Source organism: Marmota monax, unplaced genomic scaffold (genome assembly GCF_021218885.2).
Source record: "Marmota monax isolate L192 unplaced genomic scaffold, Marmota_monax_Labrador192_F-V1.1 WCK01_AAM20220418_F8-fsc00165, whole genome shotgun sequence".
In the NCBI taxonomy this organism is placed as follows: Eukaryota; Metazoa; Chordata; class Mammalia; order Rodentia; family Sciuridae; genus Marmota; species Marmota monax.
The window spans coordinates 2,877,969-2,899,304 of record NW_026693851.1 but is presented as its reverse complement, the minus strand read 5'-3'; the positions used below and the strand labels follow the sequence as shown (position 1 = coordinate 2,899,304).

Sequence of the window (21,336 nt, the reverse complement as noted above, 5' to 3'; positions counted from 1 at the left end):
TACTAAACCAAAATAATCTTTGTTTTCAGTTTATGGTTATTTACTCTCCCTTTACAAGGATATAATTTAGTTACATACTAATATGAACTACACATATGTACTAGTGGGGGACAATAGGTTTGCTATGTAGTGAGTGTTTTAAAATAAATATTATCTAAGCTCCTCCCCCATATATAATATATATTATATGTATATATTATATATATTATATAAGTATATATAATATATATATAAATTAGGGTTGAAAAGTATTTATGAAATATATATCTTAGCATTTAGAAAACACATTAGTGAAATGAGGCTAAAGAGACTTAAGAAAACTTTTATTTTCATTAGTTGATAACTAATTGTTCATTTGAATGGTAATGCTCACATTGTGCCCTCAAGTAAGACAGATACACTGCCAGCAAGGAGGAACTATAATAGCATCATTTTTTTTAATCTGTTAAGCTTTCTTGCAAAAACAAAAACAAAAACAAAAAACAAACCAACCCCCCCCCCCCAAAAAAAAAGGCAAATCAGGACAGTTTTAAATTTAAGAATCAGAAATGCTGTTTCTGCTTGTTATACCAACACACCTTTTCATGTTCAGAACTACCAAGATGTAAGTGCTATCTCCTTTTCAAAGACGGGAAACTAAGACCCTAGGGGTTATCTAAAATAATCAAACCACACAGTAAAAGGTGCAGCCAGCATTAGAATCCAGATCTTACTGAAAGCGCATGGTTTAAAAATATTATTGTTTAAATTGATATTGATATATATATTCAATACCTGTTTATTAGAGACTATTTGGGAAAGTAGGAGGAAGGAAGAAAACAAACCCATGATCCTGATGCCAGATTAACACTTTAGGACACTCATTTAAGTCTTTTTGCTGTGTGTTTTTAAAAGCATAAATACATGACATAACTAAATTGGATGCATCAATATTTTTAAAATCAATACATCTTTGACTTTAAAATTGAAGCATACGTCTTATACAAAATTTGGAAAACACTGAAATGCATAAAGAAAATTAGTCATGAAGCATCCCATTAGCCAAAAATAACTATAGTTAATATTTTCATATATTCCCTTAGTCTTTTTCTATGAACTTTTTTTTTACATAGTTAAGCTTATAGCATATAAGATTCTTAAGTATAGTTTACAAAGGTTTGAATGGATGATGACAAAGAGGGACTTGGTGACAGTATTTGCCACTCAAATTATCCATACATTTTAAAAAGGCAGAAAATAATCACTCAATGTTCCCTGTCCATTCACAAGGCCATGAAAATATGTGTAAGTCTAAATCCCGTGCTGCTAACTTTCTAGGAAGGTAAACTCTAACATGGATTACTGTTTTTTTTTTTTTTTTTTTGCATTCAAGTGGGTGTATATCATTTACCGAAGAATGTTCCACACAAAACTTTCAACCACATTGAAAGATAACAATTGTAGCCTGATTAAGTGTTTCATATCTCATAATGAAACGTAAATAATGTGCCTTAAACATTTTGTATACTCAAATTTATAATGAAAGAGGCTTAGTAGGAAAATAAGATATGACTGATATTAGCTCAAGGAAGTTCTAGGTGGTATAACACACTTGATCTTACTAAGTTCCAAAGAATTTATTATCAAAACTAAAACCCAAACTTCAGTTGTGTGTAATGTAATAGACCTTTACAAGAGCTGTCAGGGGAAGTAGCCATGTAAGCTACACAAGGTACTGAAGGCAAAGAGTAAGCAAATTCGAACTCCAGGTGGAATGTTGATTGACTTCCAGCAGCTTCCTCTCAAATGGTCATGACACACTGAATGAACTAAAAGAGAGAAAAGCCAGTGTTATGCTACAGACCACAAAACACTTAGTTCACTATAGCTGATTTTTTTCAACAGTTTACATTTTAGTTCTCCAACTTGGAATTAAGGATTAACACACACACATACACACAACCTCTAATATATGAGTACATCATGGATGGAAAGGTTCATTTTTTTAGGGAAATGCTCTACTATAAAACCCAATAGAAAGCTGGGTGTGGTGGCACATGCCTGTAATCCCAGTGGTTTGGGAGGCTAAGACAGGAGGATTGTGAGTTCAAAGCCAGCCTCAGGAACAGTGGGGCACTAAGCAACTCAGTGAGACCCTGTCTCTAAATAAAATACAAAATAGGGGTGGGGATGTGGCTCAGTGGTTGAATGCCCCAAGTTCAATCACTGGTACCAAGGAAAAACAAATGGTAGCCAGGTATGGTGGTAAACAACTGTAGTCCCAGAGACTCAGGAGGCTGAGGCAGTCTCAAAGCCAGTCTCAGCAACTTAGACCCATTCTCAAAAAAGTGAAAGACTGAGGATGTAGCTCAGTGACAAAGCATCCTTAGGTTCAATTTCTAGTATAAAGGAAAAAGAAAAAGAAATACCCAGTGGGGTTCTTACTTCTTACTGGATTAAGACATTACTTCAATTGATAAAGGATTATTTAAATCCTGGATAATATTGAAGATTCTACAAAAGGTCACAGTCAAAGGTACCTGCCCACAAATACAAATAACTGGAATTTATACTGTCATATCATGTTCCAAATTGCACAGTTTGACCCCCTTTACTTTAATGGAGCATTTTTAAAGAATGTATTCCTTTAAAATCTGCTTATTAAAATAAACCTAGATGCAAATAAAACCTGAGTTTAGAAGCACAAGCATATGATGTGAAATGTTGGGATCCCCCACTAAACACACAGAAATAACTCTGCCCCTTCTATCAACTTTTTCTTTGACTCTCCAACACTGATAAGGCCCTGTGTGCTGCTAGTCCATGCAGCTGTTCCACAAGGCCAAGCTGATTATTCCTATTTTAACAGAAAAAGAAGCTAATGATCAGGACATTTACAAATGTCTTAAATGGCTCCATTTGAGGCCAAAGCCCATGCTTTTTTCATTCCCCAGTGCCCTTGCTCTCTAATGCAGTGACAGGACTGTCAACTGAGAAGCTAAGCTAAGGCACACTAAAGAGAAAACACCCTTAAATAGACGAAAGAAGCATTTTATACTTTCACATATACTATGCCTTTCCAAAGTGCACTGACAACCACAGTAGCTGTTAGAAATATTTTAGAATATTCAGTGATTACAGTGATTTCAATTCTCAAAGCGACTTTGTTTTTTAATCAATGGCTAAGCAAAAACATGAAATAACTAAGCATCTCCTTACTTTTGTTACACACATCCAGTGAATGATATCAGAGAGGGCAGTTGGTTATTTCACACTGGCCCCATCCTCTCTTGTTTAGTGTGGCTTTTCAGTAAAAACTTCCTTTAAATTGTTATTTAAGCTGGCACCTGCTCTTTGTTCTCAATTAAGAACATAGTTGTGCAAAGTGCAGGTTTGAGCTATTAAAGCTATTTCTCAGTCACTGAGATGGTTTGTTTGTAGAAGGGAATATCAGACACAATACCTGCAGCATGTGTTTTGAGGATATTTCTGACTGAAATCTTAAAACAGCCCAGTGAAAGAGGTACTACTATAATGACATCCTTCTCTTTATTCAAAAAGTTTCAAAGCAATTAAGAAACCATATAAGTGACATGATGCAGCTAATCAATGCAACAGGCTAGACTTGAACCCACATCTTTAAACACAAATCAGAGGTCCAACCTATAGAAAAAACTAATAGTAAATGAAATTAATATATTTTAGGGCTGAGGTTGTAGCTCAGTGGTAGAGCACTTGCCTTGCACACATGAGGTGCTGGGTTCGATCCTCAGCACCACATAAAAAATAAACAAAATATGTTTAGATGGTAACTCCTTCTGATCACTTAATCTCTGATTTCTCTGGCATCTTTAAGATGTTCTTAACATCTAAATTCAAAAGGGATGCCCATTTTTTGTGCACTGTATCCATCTACATAGCTCTTAATTTACTTAGACTTACATCATCATATGAGAAATTCACCATGCCTTGCTGACCAGTGTCCCGTCTTCGAAAGCTATCTGTAAAATAACACAGTAAAATTTATAGTTTTTTTAAACAGCTTTTCTAAAATCACCATCATTGATTATTTTAACACTAGGATGAAATTATAGTAACATATAAATTGTACAAACTGTCAACAAGGCCAAAGCAAAGATTTACTATGCACCAAAGTGATATCATAGGCAGAAGTTAACAGCTGTCTTTTTTTTTTTTTTTTTTTTTTGTGGAACTTGGAGGAAATACCTCAAAGTGAGTTTTAAAAAGCTGTGCAACTTCCAAGATCTTTACTTAATTGTGATGAAAGTATAAAATTTCAAACTTAATAAAACAGATATTGTTGAATTAAAGAAATAGATAAGAGTTCATATATATATATAAATTTTTTTTTAGTGGTCAATGGACCTTTATTTTATTGATATGTGGTGCTGAGAATTGAACCCAGTGCCTCATACATGCTAGGTAAGCGCTCTGCCACTGAGCCACAATCCCAGCCCTAGAGTTCTTAATATGATAAATGGGCTATGATAAAATATCCCACCCATTTCAGCCCACTTACAAAACAAAGAATTTATTTCAATTTTCAAAAATTTCATTCTAAAGAGAAATCACTCATAATCCCACTCCAATAAAAATTCTCAGGTTAGGGCTGGGATGTAGCTCAGTTGTACAGCACTCATGGCATGTACATGGTCCTGGGTTTGATACCCAGAATCACAAGAACAAAAAAGAAAAGAAGTAAAGCACAAATTAGCTCATTATGTTTTGGACTATTTTAGTAAAACTTATTTAAGATTATTTTAATGGCAGATTACCCACTAACCAAAAAAAATTCTGTAAAACAAAATTATCATACTACGTATATGTAACAGCAATGTCACAAATTGACTAAAGCAACTACTGAAGCATAGAAAAAACTGGGGAGAATAAAAGTTCAGAAGCACTGAGAAATAAAATGTCAACTGAATCCTTGTGGCTCTTGATGACCACAAACCTCACAGAACACACCTGTGAGTGCTCTCAGCTTGACACAGCAGGCAATATAGTCATCGAAGGTGATCTTTCCACTGGTGCTGTATCGTTTTGCAATTGAATTCACAGTTTGGGGATTCAACCTAAATCCTGAAAGGCAGAAAAGTCATCCATTAAAAGTTTGAAAAAGAAAAACCACTGAAAAATAATCGAGCACAATTTTTAAGACTGTGGACTTTATTTATGAACACACACAATTTCTAAGAAAATAAAAACGATCTTCAAATAGCACTTACTATTAAAGAAAAAACAAAAAAAACCCACTCTACCTACCAGTGAACAGAGAGTTCCAGTTAGTCATACACACCCATGGTTGTCAGCGCCTTCTGCAATTCTTGAGGATCCACAGTTCCACTCCGATCACTGTCAAAACTGATGAAGTGTTGTCTCCAGCCATTCAGTACAGACCAGAGTTCTTTAAACTCATTGAACCCCATTGTGCCAGACCTGTCTCTCTGAACTGTAATCAAGGATCAGAGCTTCTTTATTTTGTAACATTTTCTAATGATTAAATGAAAAAGGGGGGGGGTAGAGGGAATTCAATGTTCTTTCTGCTAAAATATTTTAAAGTTATTGTACATTTTTCTTGGTATGATAAAATAGAAAGGTTGATGATAGCACACAAAGATTCAATAAAAAGTACCTATGGAGAAAAAGCTCTTAGTACCTATTTTTACTATGGGAAAACTAAATGGTTTAAGTAAAAGGTAGTCTTGGTTCTGGAATTGTGTGCACTTCCTAGGCAGCCCAGGCTATGTTGTCTACCCTTCTGTCCTGGAGTCCTCTCTTGTCAAGTTCTCCCAGACCTAAGGATTTCACCCCTGGAAGTTGGACTGGAATGGACATCACTTCATTTAAATAAGTCCAACACCTGGGGTGTGTATGATCCCCTCATTGAAGGTCGGGTGTGGATCCTGCAGAGCCGTCAACACTAAAGGGAAAAAGCTTTTTGGTCCTTGTCTCCACACTTATTCTACTTTGATGCCTCCTTGGATTCTTAAACAACTGACATTCTGTTTACTAAATTTCCTTCCCATTTTTACACCAAACCATATCCTAAAAGCCAATTATTTCACCAAGCTTTTCAGGGATTGTCACTTGGTGTTTTAATTCTGTGATAAATTCCTTCAGGAAGGAAATTTCTTGTCAAGAAACAATACTCTAGACAACCATCGAGGTAAAGGATACATCCAGCATTGAAACCATAAGCCGACAGGTCTCCAGGTTAAAAGCTGTTAAATCAAGAAAAGTACAGACATATAAACACAATTTCAAAAGTTCACATTACATTAGCTATCTTCAGATTAACTAGTGATGTGATTATTTGCTTTTTTTATGCTACTCAGTTTATGTGGAACTAAACTATATTCTATTCTAAGTAGATTTTTCCAGATAAAAGGATTTCTCCTTCTAGAATACAAATTTGATTTTAACAATCTTAAAACAAATATTTTTTAAAAGTACTATATAGTACAGTTAAACTTTTTTGCCTTTAAAACTATAATATAGTGAGTCCAATTAGCCATAGGGGACCAAAATTATTATATCCACCATAGTTGTGTGGGAAGGCAGAATGGCTTTGTTCATAAGTTACCATATGTAATTTGCTCATAAATTACCATAAATAGCCCGTTTTACTATTTTTATGCTTAATCATTTGTTTTTCTTTCTTTTTTATTTAATGTTAGACACTGAGCAGTAACCTCTTACCTAAAATAATCTATGACCTCTTTTCATATATAGAAAGTTTATAAATGAAACCAAGTAAATGTACTTGTTAAAACTGTTTTGAGTAAGAGTACTCTGCAGTAAGAGCCACTGACCCCTGCAGTGGTGGCCACCATTCAGAAGGGTTTTTAGTTCTCCTACTGTTTATGAGCAATCTGAGGACATGTAATAGCGCGCTTATGCAGCCAAACCAGAATATGCTCAATGATTGTGGCCAACTGGTAATCTAAGAATTATGAAGTTAAAAATAGAGAATCCCTTGCGGCTTACACTGCATTCATGGAAATCAATTACTTTTGAGGAAATTTTGTGCAGGTACAAAGAAGCTGTATATCTAGAAGGCATAAGTAACAAGTGTCAAGTGGGAAAAGCTAGTATAAATTCTGCAAGTTTAAGATGCACACAGAACTAACCTTTTCCATAGCTTTTGCTAGTTTCTTTTATTTCCTCTACCCAAACGGAAATTAGAACACAATTGGACTAACTTATTATTACCATCTCCAAGCAGTATAAATGATAGTTTTCTGTATTTAATGAATTATTGTATTTGGCATATTCTCTCCCAGAAATAAAAGACTAGCAACTATTTCTATCTTGGTATTCAATATTCATTTGATTGACATACAATTTTCTTAAGAAGAAAGAATGTGTCAACACTTTCTACATTTTTTGGAAGGATCTTATGGATTCTTCATTCTGACTTTTAAATTGTGTAGAGGTATAAAGTCCCTTGAGTCTAGAGCAGTGATTCTCAGCTCTGGTGCCTATAAGAATCACCTGGAAAATTTAAACAATCCTGAACATGGGCTGCATCACTGAGTTCCAGTGTGTTTTAGAGCTTCTCAGAGGATTCCAGTTGGCAGTCAAGGTTGAGACCATACTCTACTCAAGTGTGATTCCTGGACCAGCCATATTAATAACACTTGGGATCTTGTTGGAATTGCAGAATCTCTATGTACATATATGATGTATTAATAAAAACCAAAAGTGGTGGGAAAAAAGGAATTGTAGAATCTCAACCCTTACCTAATAAAATACAATCAATAAAATCAGACTCTGAATTTAAACAAGATCCTCAGTGAGATATATTCACATTAAAGCAGCTGGCCCAACCTAGACCAATAGCGCATGGAAACTTGTTAAAGGTGACAACCTGGACCCATATCACATGGAAACTTGTTGGGGTGATGTTCTTACATCTTACCCTAGACCTCCTGAAAAAACATCTAGGGTGGGGCCCAGCAATCTGATTTTCTGTGATCTTTCCAGAAGATGCTGCTGCTGCTAAAGTCTAAAAACCACTGCCCTAGATGGCTTGACAACCACAGGACAGAGGTCACCATGTCTGGCTTACATCGAGATTTCCAAGGGGCTATGAGACAGCTTCTCTGCTTTCCAGTTCCATGAATGGTACCACCATCTACTCAAAGTTCACCCAAGACAGACACCTGGGAGTGTCCTCCATTCTCTTTTCTGATATTCAATCACCTTCTACATAGCTTCAGGATCCATTTTCAGTTTCATCGTCACTTCCTGGTTTAGTTAGCATTTCTGTAACCTATATGACTCCATGGAGACTCTAACATGCACCCTTGACTGTTTAACTGAACCACTGTCTCCCGGTTTAGTCTTTACCTTATAACCAGGATGCCATGTGCTTTCCTATATAAGATCCTCTATGTGTGTTCTGCTGTCATGGTAAAGGCCAATTGCCTTACCTGATTTGTAAGTAAGGTCATGCACGGGTGTTCCCAGTTCAGCTAGTCTTATCTTCATCAATTCCCAGACACTAGGCTTAGGGAGATTTTTGATTCCTTCCCTGAATGATGAGCTCTCTGGGTCTTTCATTATGTTCTGTTCTTTCTGCCTAGGGCAGTTTCCCCACCCCACTCACTTATTGGTCAGCTTCATTTCAGCTGTACTGTCACTTCTTCTCAGTTCAGATACTAATTCTGCAGGGAAAACTTTCCTGCCTCTTGACTGAGGTACCATCTTATAACTTCCCTTATCTAGACAAGATGACTCTGGGTATGCCTAGAGCAGTTATAGCCACTTTTAAACTAGTTCAGAAGGGGGCTGTGGGTCCTGATTGGCATATCCCTTCCACCCACCTGTCCACTCACTTGGTTCTGTTCTTTTTGGTTGGAAGCTGGGCTTAAAAGATTGATGTACAATTTCTGTGATAAAAAAACCACCTCACAAGTAGGGTGATTTATTACAGGCTAGCGGAAGACATTAAAGAAATCAACTAAATCAGAAGGTCCTCATGTTTCACAAAAGGTCCTCTATAATGCACTGATTTAAGGCCATCATTACATGGGGTTTTCTCAAATAAAATTCTTAAAAGGACAGCTAAGGATATATAATCTTCTTTGTTAGATTTTAAAACCTGCTGCACTTCTTCTATTACAAGTGTATAGAATAATAGTTTATGAATGACACTACCTCATATTGTTAAACCCTGCTGTTATAGGATAAGGTCTACCCATGGAGCCAAGTGATCCTAGGGTTTTTGACGACTGTTTCTTGCAATCTTGGCTGAAGAATTTCAAGTGAGTCATATATAGTAGCAGGTAGGAGTTTATCAGAAAGAAAGGAAAGGGGGTAAAGGAACACTATCATGGTAAAGAGTGGATTCTCTCAAAGAAGAGAGGGATATCCTGCTTTTCTAGTCCTCCAGTTTTATTGAGTCCTAGGGAAGTTTCCAGAGAGTCCTGCCCTGATCTACCTTTAGATTTTTGACTGACAGCAAAATTGCCTCAGACTTCCATGTCTCCACTACACATAATGTTATCCCATAGATGAGGAATTTTACTATCATAATGACAGGCTAAATATCCAAAGGCAACTCTGGGTCATCTTGGTCCTTGCTGACTGGTTCTAATTGGAACCTGTTCTTATAGATTTTATGGTTGGGGCTTTGCTTCTAATTGTCCTGTCTTCCTGAGTCCTGGAATCTGGTCTGCATAAAGGTCACTAAAGGTCCCCCTTCAGGGTTACCTGTTCTTTCTTATTGGCAGGGAGGCACCTTTGGGCTTCCATTTCTCCTGAAGATAACAGGTTATTTACTGAGGAATGTGACATATTCTACTAACTTAAACCAAGAGGAGGCCAGAGTGGCCACAGATAAATAACTTTTTAAAAGAAGAGGGTCAGCACAGTAGGCCCAGTGTATATAATTGTCCCCTTAAACCACTGTTGCCACAGCTCATGTCTGTCTGCTGTCACTGCTATGAGACCTGCCTTGTTCACCAGCTTTACTACTTGAAGTTAACAATTAACCTTTTAAATGTATTGCCTACAACAGTAAAAAAAAGGAAAAAACAGGCAAACAAAAACAATTAATCTAGAAAGTGCTTCTTTTGTTTAGGACCAGATTAAATGACAGAAATTTAAAAAGTTCTTTTGTATTAATCTCCCACCTAGGAAATAGTAGGTCGTATAAAAGAAGAAACACTAACAATAAAAACATAAGTAGTTCAAAGAGAACCATCTAGTAAATATGTCATGTCAAAGAGTCAAAAATGCCACTATAAATCCTCAGGTGTGAATTCTGGTTTGAGTATTTTTAATTCATAGCTTACCCTTACTGAAATCAAGCCCCTTATGATACTAAAAACAATGAAACCAAGGCTTCATTTTGATGTTCTGTCTCAATTACCAACTGGAAAAAAAGTTGGCAGGTAATGGACTTGAACTAAGACACTATAATCTATCCTAGAAATTGGTCATGGTCAAGACTGGATTTGAAAATTAAGTACACAGTAAGTATGCAGGATGATGAGAAGCCTGGTCAGGATGCAGCATCTCTGCAGTATTTCTCCATCTACTACTTGTAGCAGAGACCTCAGAAGGCAGGAAATGGAGGGAAAAACAAAATTACAGGGCAGCAAAGTCAGTCTTTGAGGAACTAAGAAGGGAGAGAAGAATGACTAGTTAAGGAGTTCAGAAGTAAAAAGGGTACTTTCCACTTGGCCTGAATACATTTTCTGAAACAAAAGAGGAAAAACCCGGGGGATATCACATAAACGTTCATGTGGCCAACAGCGAGTCCAGGGCTCAGAGATCAGGAATGCAGGACTAGCCACTCAAAACTCTAAGTGCCATCAGGCATAAACAAAGTAAGCTCTTGGCAAATAGTCAGCCATGACTATTAGCTCCTACCATTAATAATACCTGACCCAGCAGATTTCATTTCAGTACCTCAACTTGTCCTCTTGGCCACCCAAATTGTCTCACTAGTTTGAATGGTTCCAAACCCACTAACCTGGTAGGTAGAATAGAATGACTTATTTAACTGTTTCCAAATCAACATTTAGAAATAATAGTCGTAAGTTAGCTTTTGCAATTCTAAGCTTGGTTGAATCAGGAAAGCTCAGTTTCCTTAAAGGCTATAATGTCATGTAATAACTAATGTATAAAGAACAAGAGGACTTTAAGAGAAACTTTGGAACTTGTCAACTTACGTTTATATCCTCCAGCAATGCCCGATTGTGTCAGACATCTCTGCAATTCATCAGCATCTATTTGCCCATCCTTTTATGAAGAACAGGAAGAGGGATCACAGTTGTAATTTGTATTTTCAAGTTATTTGTTTACCCTCAATATTCAATGCAGCAATACTAACAAAGAAAAATGAGTATTATCATGCCCCCCTTCTTTTTTAATAAAAAGAATGTCTTCCAAAAGTGGGCAATCTTTTCCTCATCCTAATTCCAAACATAATTTAATGATGAAAGAGAGCTTGTGTTCGCAACTTTTGTTCTCTCAGTCAGAGCTAGGAAATTGCCCAAAGTAAGCATTTTAAAATAAAATGATTTAAGGAGTTGTTTAAAAATTTTTATTTTCTTTTTAGGGGGAAAGAGCAGGGTACACAGCAGACATCAGTAAATAAAAGGCCTAATTCAAACAGAAAGAGACTCTTTGATCACCTTATGAATTAGTGAATTTTTTTTTTTGTAAAAGAGCACAATTAGACCTAGAAAATATAAGTTAGGCTCCCGGTTACCTGCTCACTGACTATACTAGGTCAGAACTAGAGATATGTGTAATTTCTAGAGATTTTAAAATAGAATATTTAAATTCTCAAGTTTTGAGTATAATAGGTTACAAATAAGGAGAAAGAGTAATAATTTGATGATGAATATGCTGAATACAGGCCAGGGCTGCTGAAAGCTAAGCAGATAGGGTCACTTACACACTGGAGGCTCTAGCAATCTAAGGATGCTAGTCTTGAGGCGTGCCCTGTCTTGTGGTTTCAAAGATACAGATCAATAAAAGATTAAGCAGATACTCAAGAGGAAAGTCTTGCAGTTTTAGACTCAATTTTCCATTCAAGTTCTCAAAGCTGTATTTCTTAGAGTGTTACTTTAAAAGGTGATCCATAATATGCTGTAGCATTTTTTCATATTATGATTTTGCTATTTCTAGCTTTTTACCAAAACAAGATTAAGTTGAATTCATAAGAATAAACAGCTCCTCTGGGTGTGTCTGAGTTATGTAACAGTGTATTTACTATACTCAGTGACCCTGGAAGCTAGGTAAGTGTCTTCCCTTGGGGCAACCCAGCAGCTGTCATACAACTTGGGAATGCAGAGAAGTGGATCTTGGGGAGTTGACCTGAATTCTTTCTCTGGGTCAATAGGCCACAACACCTAATAAGGATGTGGGAGAGCTGACCTAGTAACAGCATTTGCATCAGAGAGAAAGTAAACTGCTCACAGGATTAACTTCCTGATACTGAGAGTAGTAATTTCTTATTTAGAAGCTTATGGGTTTTTACCATACATACCTATTTCCTAAGGATAGGTAAAAATTAACAATCAAATTCACTAGAATCTGGCTACATAATTACTAATACATGTCTTTAAGTTGTACAGACCAAGGTTTATGTACATCAGATCTTGAATTTCTTCTCTTGAAACCCCCCTGGACTCACAGCTCAGTTCTAAAGACATTTTCTACCTTACAGATCTTCAAGTATACTTAGAATCCCTACTCTGTTCAATCTTACCCTCATTCAGTCACAAGCTTATTTTCCAACTCAGCTAACTTAATTAAGTACAGATACTATTTTGTCTTAATTTGCTCTGAATATTCAGAATAAAGAACTAAAATAAGAAGCTAGAATCCCCCTACTCAAAGAGGCTGAGGTAGGGATAGAAAGTTTGAGGCCAGCCTGGGCAATTCAGTCAGACCCTGTCCCAAAATAAAAAGGGCTGGAGATATAATTCAGTTCAATTCCCAGTACTACAAACAAACAAACAACTGTCTTTCTTTCTATCTTCCTTCATACAGGCAAAGAGATTCATTTCCAGGGCAAAGTTCATTTTTGTGTCACTATATCAAAAGGTCACACAAATGTGAATCTGACAGTTTTTTAATATTAAAAGGAAAAGCTAACCTGTCCAGCAACGGAAGCGAAGTAACCATACAGTGGATCCTGAGTTTGTCCTGGAAACGCAGGCCCTCCAGGAGCCCCTCCATACTGTGCAAAAGGAAACACAAATGCATCATTCCGCTGAATCAAGTTGTATTCTTTCACCACAGAGAGAGCTTTTGTGCAAAGCCAGGCAACTGTGTGCTTGCCCTTCACATGACTTAGCTCCCCACCACCAGCACACTCTAACCAGCAATCACCCCACCTCTTTTTTCCACTCACCCTTTTATAACTTAAGGACTGGTGACTTGGACCCAAACTGGTTTTCATGAAAGTGAGAGCCTGTATATGTGAAGTCACTTTAAAAAGCCCTTTTAAACTGCAGGTTACAGCGATGAATATAACCTAGGCAAGGGCAGAGCTCCAATTGTTTTCCTTGTTTGTATAGCTTTTATGGTGTTTTAAAAGTGTTTTAAGTACTAGGTATGGCTGGAGTTGGTACAATGCTGAGACAGGTGTGGCCTAGGGAAGAGTTTGGGACAGGTTATCTCTCAGGCGGGGCAATGTAGTTTCAGAAGGAGCTCCCTAGACGATGCGCTTCCTTGATGCCTGGCCAGGTAGACTTCCTCCAGGACTTTTATGCTCACAAATTTTCCCTGACCTCCGCCCTCCTGCCATCCTCCCTCACACTTTCTTTTAAAGGGATGAAGACAGATCTCAGGACCATTCTAGATCAAAATGGCTGTAGTTGCTTTGGGGGAAAACCGAGAGGGAGGAAGAGGAAGCCAACACCCCACTTTCACAATTTCATGCTGCGTATCCGAGAGTCACAGGGTGGGCTTCTTGGATCCCATTTCACTCGTGCCTTGGTCCCACGGGGCCACCCAGGAGAAGGGACCGGGGGATGGATGAAGAGAGAGGCGGAAACGCAGGGGCCCGAGACTAGGCGGGGAGCGCGCAGGGAGAAGTCAGGGCAGCAGCCCCGGGATCCGCGCGGCAGCGCCCCCTCCCCGCGGGCCGCAGCGCCTCCAAGAACGGCCTGTCGGCGTCCTCGGAGCCCCAGGCTCGCGCTGGGGCAAGCAGCACTTACCCCACCTGGGTAGTACCCGCCGCCGGCGCCAGGGTGCCCCGGGTACGCCATGGTGCAGACTGCGCCGCCGCCCAGTGCGCCTTGCCTCCCCGCCCCGCGCGCGGGGCCGCCCCCGAGCGCACCACGCCGGCCCGCGGGGGACGCGCGCTGCAGCCACCTCGGTCTCCCGGGTGCTCCTCGTCGCGGGCTCTACCTGACTAGCGCGCTTCCAATTCTTTGCCGTTTTCACGTCAAGGCTATGCATAATTGAAGGTCCAGTGGTGACCTAAGATCTGCGATGAAATTCACACATGGGACTTTCTTCCCTTCGAAACTAATGGCACATTCCAACACCACTGCACCGCCCGGGGAATTCATTTTTTTCCCCCTTCCTACTTGGCTATTTTCTGGCACATTTGTTATTTTAAATAACGTTATTGGCCAGGGCAGACCCGCTATGAGCAGCGTTATGGGGAAGGGCCTGAATGCATTAGAGCAACTTTATGGTGCCGGCGGGTGAAGGGGCGTTGAAAGATTAAGGAAGCGCCTTTGGAAAACAGGAATAAACTTCTGGAACTGTGTGTGCAAGGAGGCACTTGGCTTGCGTTTGCACAAGTCATTGAACAACAATGGCGTTTTTCCCTGTCATAGGGATAAATCATCACCGGGTTAGGCTGGGCGTAGCTCAGATGCTAACTAGGGAAGACCGGAGTATTTTCTGGGGAGAGTAGCCTCACCCAGATCGTTCCTAGGAAAATGAAATGTTTTCATGCAGTAAATCTGGATGATTCTAGTAAAACCAACCCCTTTTCCCATAACTGCTGAGCTACATTTTATACAAGAAAAGTTTAGAGCAAACTAAGGGCACAGGGCGGCCATGTAGTTGGTATCAAGTCAAACCCTGGATTGGTGGAGAGCAGGTTTAATCTAGGTGCAGCAAGTGCTGCCCAGGCAGACCTGACCTTAAGGAAGGTGAGAGATGGGTCCTTCACCTGAGTTTTTCAGAAAATATTTATCAGCTGCACACAGTTTTCTTTTCATCTAATTGAACAGTCAGAGGCAAGACACGAGATTTAAGTTTGGTTTTGTTTTATGTAATTTTGATAATTCAGAAAAATGCTCACTTGTCTTTGTTAAGGACTAGACAATGTTTTTTTTTTTTCTTTCTGACTTTGAGAACTGTGTTAATAAGCAAGACTCACAGAATTTGCTATGAAGTTTGCACTAAAAGACCGAAAAAGTCATCAACATTTAAAGAGCACCTACCAGTAAATTACTTCTCATCTTGGTCCTAGGGGTTCCTCCATTCCAAATTCATTAAGTTCATTGTTTTCCCTTCAAGTGTAACCTCCTTCCCAAGTTCTCTTTTTGGACACACAAGCTCCAAAAATTAAAGTTCCAAATAGAAAAAATTCTTATTGTCTCAGAGCATGTTGTTGCCTTTGTTATCTTTGAATCAGGAAGTAGACTGTTGCTTTCAAATACCATGGTGATCATCAAAGTTAATTAGGTGATTTGAGCCCTTTGGCCCCTATTTTGAAGCTTTAAACAACAGAGGATCTGGGTTAAACTCAAGAGTTGAGTCTAATCGCTCTTTCAGTATGCAGGTTTGAAAGAAGTGTATAGCATGTAAAATATTGGTAAGTAATACAGAATTATTTTATGGATAAATGACTGTTCTAATTGTCATTTCAGTAGTCTAGACATCTTCCTACCTACCCATACTAAAGAATCCAACTTGTGTTTATGTGCGGGCTCGCGCACTGCATGTGGTGCTGTGGCTTGAACCCAGTGCCAAGACTTGGGGCCTTGTGCATGCCAGGGGAATGCTCTACCACTGAGCTATACCCCCAGGCCAAGAATTGTATTTTAATGGAGTATAAATTCTTATACTGCTAACAAATTGGTTAAGCTGCTGCTGTTTTAGTTTCTAAAAAATCTGTGGCAATTAATGACAACAAACCATATTTGTGTGTATATGGGTGTGTGTGTACACATATATATGCATGCATGTATATGTACTTTGTGTGTGTGTGTACTCACATATAGCATTTTACATATTTGCTTAATCCTCATAAAACCCCATGAGATAGGTGCTATTTTTTATCATCCTCAGTTAGAAGTTGAAGAACAGAGGAGCCGAAAGAAGGCAACCAAGTGGAATGAACACAGAACTGAGCTTTGCTGCCAGGCTCCGACTCCAAAGTCTGTGCTCTGCACCCAGAGCAGCAAGCTTTTAAGGGTGCAGATACTAAATATTTTAGGTCATATCCTTTCTGAAGCAACTACTCTGCTCTTATAGCCCACAAGTATCTGGGGATGGTACATAAATGAAAAATGTGGCTGCATTCCAATATAACTTTATTTATGAACACCAAGGTTGAATTTCCTATAGTTTTTGTATGTGATGAAATCTTCATTTTTTCCCATCCATTTAAAAATGTAAATATCATTCTTAGCTTCCAGGTGTACAAAAAGAAGAGGTAGGTCACAGCTGGCTGTCAAGCAATAGTTTGCCAACCACTGTAGGAAAATGGCTTATGACTCAGGGAATATAGCACTTTAGCAAATGATTTGCTGACTTTTTAAGCCTATGAGTAGCTGTGTCTGAGTCACCCTGAGGAATGGTAACCTCCCTGGGGTGGGGTCTTACGAATAGAGTGGCTACTTCAGACCTCTTCCCCATTGTCCAGTAGGATAATCAAGAGGAACACTGTTATACTGTGTCTTGTGTCTTGCCCTATGCAGTAGTAGCCAGGGGGCATGTAAAATGACAAAGCTGAATGCCAGGCTATCTTTACATCCTTGTTCATGGAACATGGGTTCTTTTACTGAATGTTACAGAAACTAAACAATTCAGGAAAGAATAAAGACTCAATAGTAACTCTTAGAAAATACAGATGCAACTTTCTTTTATGGTTTTAGTATTCATTCCAATAGAAGGTGTGGAGGTTCAGTGAAAGAAAAGGTAACTTTCTAAGTTCTTGGTATGTGCCAAGAGTTTTTTACTAGATGTTTCCTTATTACATCTAAACCACCTCACCTTCTAAATAATTGTGTTTTATAGATTAGGAAATTGAGGCATAAGTAACTTTCCCAAGGTCACATGCCAGTTTTTGATTCCTGATCTATAAGTCTAAAGCACAGGTGTTTTGAAGTAAAAACAATATACAAAGACACTGAACAAAGCTTAAATTTCTTTCCCTTAATTATATTGCTTCCTGAGAAATTAGGGAAAAGGAGAGGCTACAGAAAAAGTCTTAAAGATAGGTAACCCCTGCCTCAGGCAAGATAAAACAAAAAAATTAAAGAGGGATGTTTACTTCTGCTATCCTAAATATAGGGTAGAGAGAGTCCACTCTTCCATTGTGTCCATTTTGATTCTGAACCAAATAAAAGCCCCAGTGGAATAAGAATTCATTCTTATCCCTATACCTCTAATTTGTGAGTTAAAGAAACTGAGTGACAGAGCACACAGCTATATATGTACAAAGTTACAAGAGGATTTTCTAACTGGTCTGGACAATCTGGGAAGCTAAAATACAGTGCTATTTGTCCTAACAATTTACTAAGTCCTATAGAAAGATGAAAGGAATGTGTAACCACTTCATTTGGATTGAGGGTTGTGGCAGCAGCCTGACTTAGGGAGAGAGCTATATCATGTTTATAGATAGGAGATGGATCATAGTTATTTTGGGAAGTCATTATAATCACAGAAACTTTGGTGATCATCTATGTCAATCATGCTGTTTCACAGATTTAAAAAAAAAAAAAAGAACCTGGGAGAAGCAAACACTAGTCCAAGTTCTCCATCCATCTGATGTAATATTTTATCCTTCCGAATTAAAGATAATTTTTGCTTCTTAGAGAGTGTCATGGTTTTGATCTTAAATGTTCCCCAAAGGTCATGTGTTGAAGACTTGGTCATCAGCCTGTGATGTTCTTGAGAGGAAGTGAAACCTTTAGTAGGTGGGGCCTAGAGGGAGAAAGTTAGGTCACTGGGGACATACCCTTAAAGAAAATATTGGGACTCTGTCCCCTTCCTCTCTTTTTGCTTCCTGGTTACCATGAAGTGAGCAGTTTTGTTCCATCATGCATTCCCCACCATGGTATATTGCTTTGCCAAGGGAACAAAAAAACTACAGAGTTAACCAACCTTAGACTGAAAACTCTGAAACTGTAAACCTTTGTTTCTTATAAGTTGTGTATCTCAGGTATTTTTTTACAGAGATGGAAAGCTGACAAACACAGATAGGATCCTATTCTTTCCTGGTATACCCTCCCCAATCCATTTCTGTTCATGTTTTCAAGACAAAAGGCAATGTGGACACTCCCTTGTGCCTGGGAAAAAGGTAACATAAGCATTACCTATAATACCCAAGCAGAACTTCCTTATTTAGATAGGTGGTGAAAGAAACTATGTAGTTAAATAACTGCAGGTGTTTCATTCTTTCCTGAAGATGAATTAATTGCAGGTCTAATGTATTTGGGAGAAATAAACAATGACAGTTGCCAGATTAAAATTTCAACTCTCTTTTAGTTTATGGGTATGGCACCTCATGACTTAAAGACTTTTGCCTTAGAAACTCAATCTTCAAGTATGAATGAATGATAGCAATCAAGGTAATCAATCAATACAATCTCCATTTTCTTAAGATTCTGAGGAAAGAGTGTGAAGACTGGGATATTAATTTGGGAATAAGAGAAAAATTTTTCCTATTTTTGTCCAGAATAAGAGCTCAATTAACACATAATTAGATAATTATTTCCAATGTATATCAACACTCCATCACTGGTGTTTTATTGCTTGCACAATAAGTGTTTAACACTTCTTGTCACATCGTGGGTGATGATGAACCATCAACCACAGTGTTCAATATAATTTTCTATCATGATGGAAATAGTCTATATCTGTGCCATCCATAAACTAATAGTTTGTGCTACTGAGCACATGAGATGAGGAATTTAAGTTTTAGTTTCAATGAATTTAAAAATAAATTTAAATTTACGTAGCCTTGTGGCTAATGACTACCCTGTTGGACAGTAGAACACTTTCATTGTGCTGGTTGCTTCCTCCTTGGATCTCAAGAATTTGTGGGAAAGATTTTTTTTTTCTGTTCCAGAATAGAATGTGTTTTAGAAATCAGAATATTAAATTTAAAGCAGTTGCCTAAAATAATGGACACCTATGTAGCTCCATTGCTATCAATTATAAGGATTAATTGTAGGATAGAGAATTACTTTTTGATAAACAGGGTATAAACAGGGAGGTTAAGGAACAAATGCAAGAACTGGCTATAATCATCCCTGAGGTTTACACTGATTCTCAAGCCTCTACAACTTCTGTATTCAGATACTAACCAAGCCAGTCCCTGCTTCAGCTTCTGAGACCAGCGGTGCATTTAGGGTGTGATGGCCACTCAAGCCTCTACAGCTTCAACTTGTTGCCATCACCATATGCAGGACCAGTTAGAGAGGAAAATCTTGAATGCTGGGGCTGTGTTCCCAGGTGGAAAATCTCTTGTGTTCAAATTCAAGAGTTTCATGAGGATGAACGTTCTTAATGCCACTGGACCAGGGTGGTACATTCAGTCAACTCTTATAGAGGTTGTGTTCTAGAAGCTGGTTGTTATGGGCTGTGTTCTCCCATAAAAGTCATTTCGTTATGGTTCCCAGGCAAGCCTTTGCAGCCTCCTCAAAGCCCTCATTGCTCTTCTGTAGAAGCCTGGTCCTAGATCAGGACAGAGAGGAGTAGGGAGGACCTGGAGCTGATGTCCCTCCCATTTTCGTCCCCATCTCAGTCCCTTACCCTACCAGTGTTGATGTCACAAGGTCTGCACAGTATCAGCAGTGCAGTGAGACCAGGGGGGAGGGGCTGGAAAGGGGACCCGTCTCCATCACTGGATTAGCATGCGTGGGGTGAGTTGGAGGAGGAACAAAAACAGAAGTTCCAAATTACACCTCTGGGAAGGAAGAATGACCGCTCATGACTCCAGGAACTTGGGTGGAGTAGGTATTTCTAGAAAGTCAGAGCTATAAAAGTCTATATAAGTCAGCTATATATAAATTAGGAATAAATTGGGATTTTTTTTTCCTCTCTCTTTTTTTTTTTTTTTTTTAAGCAGCACTGTGGTTCAAACCCAGGGCTTAAGCATGCTAGGTGAGTGTTCTACTACTGAGTCACGGTCCCTTGAAATTTCTTAATTAAGAGTTAGGTATTTCTTGGGAGACGATGTAGCTCAGTGGTAAAATATACTTGCTTAGCATGTTAGAAGCCCCATCATTAAAAAATAAAAATAAAAAGTTAAGATTTTTTTTTTAATTCATCTATTTTTACCCCCAGAAAGTTACTTGCCTGTTTTCATAGAGTTGGAAGTGATAGTAAAGCTGAGGAAGATACCCGGGCTAGTTGATTACCATTTCTGTTTTTTGTCTAAGAAGCCACAAATTGTGATATTACTATTTTAGTAAACAAGGATCAGGTAAGCAAAATTTTAATGCTGTGTTCAAAACTGGTTTATTACATGCCAAAAAGCAATTGTTGCCAGGCGCGGTGGCGTTCACCTGTAATCCCAGTGGTTTGGGAGGCTGAGGCAGGAGGATTGCAAGTTCAAAGCCAACCTTAGCAACTTATTGAGGCACTTAGCAACTCAGCCAGATCCTGTCTCTAAACAAAATATTTAAAAAGGCCTGGGGATGTGGCTCAGTAATTAAGTAGCCCTGGGTTCAATCATCAGTTCTAAAAAAAAAAAAAAAAGCAATTGTTTGTCAAATATCTAAGATTCTCGGTAAAACCATCAATCTTTCTAAATCTAAAAGCATATTATCAGAAGAACTAGATACATTTTAGATTTAATTGTATTACATGTTTTGTTGAATTTGCTGAATTATTGTTCTGTGAAGGAAACTGTACTGTTTCCATTTTATCAAAATGGGGAATGGGTGGGTAACTTAATAAATTACATCTAAGAGCAAGTGTCAAAAGGGAGGCTTTTCTTTGGAAAATGAAAGTAATTTGAGGGGAACTGACTTCTGGTGGAAGCTTACTATTCTATGAGCCTGTACTAATTTTCTCAGTGGGGAAAACCACTCACCATTCCTGTATTCCCTTGAAGGCTGAGAACACATTTTTTTCATTCTTAATTAATTTCCTTTACCATGATTATTA

The 21,336-nt window shown here is 38.3% G+C and overlaps 1 protein-coding gene across 1 annotated transcript; it reads right to left on the bottom strand.

Moving 5' to 3' along the window:
• Positions 1-306: 306 nt before the first annotated feature.
• On the bottom strand, positions 307-14,309 carry Sri (sorcin). The gene is made up of 8 exons (XM_046462442.2): positions 14,190-14,309; positions 13,124-13,207; positions 11,187-11,256; positions 6,181-6,224; positions 5,300-5,447; positions 4,969-5,082; positions 3,922-3,980; positions 307-1,808 (listed from the first exon to the last, which is right to left on the bottom strand). Exons 1-8 carry the CDS (start codon positions 14,238-14,240, stop codon positions 1,782-1,784), a joined length of 597 nt encoding a protein of 198 aa, XP_046318398.1. The 5' UTR covers positions 14,241-14,309; the 3' UTR covers positions 307-1,781.
• Positions 14,310-21,336: the final 7,027 nt, after the last annotated feature.